This window comes from Atta colombica, unplaced genomic scaffold (genome assembly GCF_001594045.1).
Source record: "Atta colombica isolate Treedump-2 unplaced genomic scaffold, Acol1.0 scaffold9, whole genome shotgun sequence".
In the NCBI taxonomy this organism is placed as follows: domain Eukaryota; kingdom Metazoa; phylum Arthropoda; class Insecta; order Hymenoptera; family Formicidae; genus Atta; species Atta colombica.
Genome location: NW_017259583.1, coordinates 1,742,878 through 1,747,288, shown reverse-complemented (window position 1 = coordinate 1,747,288; position 4,411 = coordinate 1,742,878). Strand labels below are relative to the sequence as shown.

The window sequence follows — 4,411 nt, the reverse complement described above, 5'->3', positions numbered from 1 at the left end:
TATACAATATAATATATATGTATGTATTAATTATATAAAAGTTTATATAATTTATAAACTTTTTTTCCGAGCTTATGTAATTGTATCTGATTGTAGTTCCTACGGAAGCGGCAGTATTTCTACAGGAACATTTAAATAATTGGTATTCATTAAAAGCTTATTACAGCGTAAAAGTATTAACAGATTTTCCGATTCAGGTATGTTTCAATGCAGCGTTATAATTTTGTTACTAATTATTTCTTTTAGAGTTGAAATTCTAGCTAAATGTAATATTGTAAATACAATATATTATCATTGGTTTTCAAATCACTTACAAATTTATTTAATTTCTAGATACTTTGCGTCTCACCTTTTCTGTTTATATCATATTATATGACAGGACAGCCAATGGAATATGATAGATTTCTACAAACGTGGAGCGTTTGTCTGTTAATTACGATTATCGGACAAACGTTTGGGATACTTACAGGCACAGCTTTTGGCACTGAGGTATTTCAATAATCTTTTATTCTAATAGATATTTATATTATTAGAAAATAATAATAATTTAATATTAAATATCATTGATATAATTATATATTAGAAAATATAATGGTTATAATTATTTGTAATAGCAATAAGTCAATAAATTATTAAACGATTTATTTATAATAATAAATTTTCCAATAGATTGATCAGCTTATATCGTACATATTTCAATTCAATTTGTTATTGTAATATGATAAGTAATGATTAAATATAATTTCTTTTAGTTAGGGATATTTTTAATACCGGCAACCAGTATATCATTATTGCTGTTCTCTGGATTTTTCTTGAAATTAAATGAAATGTCGATATATCTGCAACCTTTAAGCTTTGTGAGTTTCTTCAGGTAAAGATAATTTTATATACTACATATCAATTAAAAACTTTTAGCATTTAGGGAAGACTGGAGCTGGTTGTCGTACAAAGACGGGACTGGTTGATTGTCAAAATGCTTATAAACAAGACATGGTAGAAAAATCTCTTTTTTTGACTAAAATGAGACCAGATAGGTGACAATTAATTTTAATATCTTTAGAGAACACATTTTTAGAGAATATACTTACGAATATATTATATTTCATAGATACAACATTTTTTCATTTTTTTATAGAGAAACTACGATACAAAAATATATATTACGTATGTTATGATTAAAATATTTATTTCTATTAATGTCATAATTACTATTATTTTTCAAAATATAGAACTGATATTAAAATAAAAATTGTATTTTTTATATGTTGTCCATAACAAATATGCTACAGCTAATCCTAGAACTGTGACAATCAACCCAGAACACGTTAATTGTTAAATTTTCGCAGCTTCATTTAAAATTAAATAATTTATTTTTACAATATGATGAATTCACGAGTAATATATTTTTTAATTCCTGAACGATATAGATATATTGTAACATATTCATATAATATTTCAAAATCAAGCATTTATTTTTTTTTAAAGTTACTAACCAAAAACTGTAACAACCCCGGTCCCGGTCTTCCCTAAATTTATTATTACTTAAACATAATTTTTCTCATATGAACCATTTTTTAATTTATGATAACTTATCAAGAGTTGTTTCTGCTTATGTGTAAAGACATGTTTTTTATTGTGAATTCTCAACTACTGTATTTTCTAGTATTTATTGTATTTTAAATTTAAAAAACGTAAAATTTTATTGCAGATATGCATTTGAAGGCATAATGCAGGCTGTCTATCTTGATCGACCAAATTTGGTATGCTCGGAAATTTATTGTTACTTACGTTCACCAAATAAGATTCTCTCGATGATGGGCATGCCAGTAATGCCATTTTACATACTTTTGATAGTACTTTGTTGTTGGGTACTCTTTTTACACGTAATCATCTATACTGTATTTTATTGGAAAATTTATCATGCAAAAAGGTGATGAAGTATTTGATTAACATCATCTTAAACAAGAAAATATTTTCAAAATATGTCTTAAAAAATTATCTATTGAGCAAGTTCTTTTTGCAACAATGTGCAGAATGTTAAGAGAAATTATGGCCTTGGTATGTAAAAATTGTATAAATTTTTTGTACCTTGTGTTATATAAATATGATATAATAAACTCAATTATAAAACATATAGAAAATTTATTTTTTATAATACTAATTTACGACAATATAAAGGTTAGCATTTTATATTTATTAAAATAAATTAAACATAATAGTATATAGGTAAACTAATATACTTAGGATATAAGTGAATAATCAATGCATCGACTTAATAAAGTTGTTGAATAATTAGCTCAGAATTTCCATTTAATTAATTTTTTTATATTAATAACAAAATATATGTCTATATAAATATAAAAGTATAGAAAATATAAGTCATTGTAATAACGACGATTATAATAATGATTTATAAGGAACACATAATAAAAGATTTTTTCTACTGATTAATTAATTTTCAAGGATTGAAATAAAGATGATTGTTTTATAATATATTTATTGTTTCAACAATCAGCAGTTTAACTGTTTTTACTATTTTTAAAAAATATATTAAAATAATTATCTCTCTTAATAAACAGTACTTCTGCATTTTAAAATCGTTTCCATTTAATTTGCATCGCTCTTTTATTGAAAGACTGACATAATCCACACTTTTTACTCTCGACGTATTTATCTATTAAAATCTCGAATGAATTAAAATCGTCAGCTGTCAAGCACTGTGACAGACGCAATTGGAATATGATCACTGATATAAATTCAAGTAATGTATCTCTATCTTCAGATAAAAATATTCTACTGATTAATATTACGTTATCAGTATTACGTAGGCTTTATTATCATTTCGCATGAATTACATTTAAATATAAAAATTGAATAAAATATAAAAATAAAATGTCAATATGCACTTTCGTAGTTGTTGAATATATTTATAAATATATTTATAAAGCGATAAAATAATTAGCAAATAATCTCAACTCTGGATTTGAATCCTCTTTAATATGCAATGTATGTACAAACTGTAATACTTACGATCCATACTATAAAGAAGACTCAAAAACAGACTCAAGACACATTTGCAATTAAATTTGTTAGTTAATACTCAATTGTTTACAAATTATATCTTATCACTTTATAAATATATTATTTATGCGTAGCAACAACCGCGAAAACTTATACTGTATATTATACTTATATATATATTCGATTTATTCTATTCCATACAACTATTTTTATCTTTACATTAATAACAATTAAATATAATCATCGCAGTATCCATTAACCAGTATCCATTAACCATAACGTAACATATACATTCCTATCTAGTTTCGATGTTCATCAATATGAACTCGAAGATATACATACATACATACATTTGTCACGTAGTATCCACACAGTCTTATTCATTCGTGATTATTACGAGATAATCAGATAATTGATCAAAGTTGCATACAAAAAGAATATATACCGAGTGCTTAACATTCATGGCACTCTTTTTCTATCATGTATATCACTTTAGATAATTTTAAAATAAAAAGAATGTACAGTCAGACATAACTCTACTTAAAATGTCAAACAGAAGCGTACAAAAAATAATATATCCGTATACTGTGTATGTACATTGTTCCTGATGCACAAGCAATGCTGATAGGAATGTATGAATTTCGTGCTCGCATATTCCTATTGCATATTGCGGGCACAAAAATATGCTCATTTGAATGTAAACTTTTTTGCTCGCAAATTTATCGTGCTCATAGAGTACGATTCGATCTTACAGATGTTGTATCCACATTTAATAGTCCCTATTGTAAATTTTAAGTAGAGAAATGAGCGACTAATAGAAATAATTGTTCATTTTGATAGTTTCCAATATTTTCAATTAATTACTTCATTGTTATGTGATATTTTGAAATTATTTTAATATTTTGAAAGCTATACATTCGGTAAGTGTAGCTTCGAACAAAACTTCTATAAATTCTATAAATTAGAAAATCAAGAGTATAATACATATTTAAATCTTCTAGTCACTTAAATACGTAGTTGGAGCACAAAAAAATCACATTCCAAAGATCCATTATCATCGGTATTATCGATATGATATAAGTTTCCATCGTAATAATAAATATGCGCTGCATCGTGTGATGAGCAATATTGTAGCGAGCGCGATAATATCATTCCAGAATTGATCCCCACTCATAGAGATGTCTGAGAGAAATTTCGAAGGGTATTTATAATGACAGTAAAACTCACCCTTTTCTTTACAGTCTAGAATAGGTCTGTCCAGCCCATAGATAGCTCCGACAAACCTACGGCATTAAATTAACATCGAATAGTATTAACAACATTAAATACTTTATATTTATATAATTTTGAATTAATAAATTTTAGATTAATTTATCATATTATATTAAAT

General features: G+C 25.5%; 2 protein-coding genes across 5 annotated transcripts in view; one reads left to right on the top strand and one right to left on the bottom strand.

Annotated features, from left to right (window-relative positions):
* Positions 1 to 2,008, top strand: part of LOC108693418 (ATP-binding cassette sub-family G member 4-like) — a 14,726-nt gene extending 12,718 nt beyond the window's left edge. For all 3 annotated transcript variants that reach the window (XM_018202343.1, XM_018202342.1, XM_018202341.1), the window contains exons 9-12: positions 97 to 197; positions 334 to 489; positions 753 to 871; positions 1,709 to 2,008. In XM_018202343.1, coding sequence (XP_018057832.1) covers positions 97 to 197; positions 334 to 489; positions 753 to 871; positions 1,709 to 1,934 — 602 coding nt within the window. In that variant the 3' untranslated portion in view covers positions 1,935 to 2,008. The remainder of the gene's footprint in view (positions 1 to 96; positions 198 to 333; positions 490 to 752; positions 872 to 1,708) is intronic.
* Positions 2,009 to 4,043: 2,035 nt separating this feature from the next.
* LOC108693308 (ATP-binding cassette sub-family G member 4) overlaps positions 4,044 to 4,411 on the bottom strand; it is a 27,149-nt gene continuing 26,781 nt past the window's right edge. Inside the window, exon 13 of one of the 2 annotated variants that reach the window (XM_018202188.1) lies at positions 4,044 to 4,304. In XM_018202188.1, coding sequence (XP_018057677.1) covers positions 4,085 to 4,304 — 220 coding nt within the window. In that variant the 3' untranslated portion in view covers positions 4,044 to 4,084. The remainder of the gene's footprint in view (positions 4,305 to 4,411) is intronic. The other variant, XM_018202189.1, reaches the window with a different exon arrangement.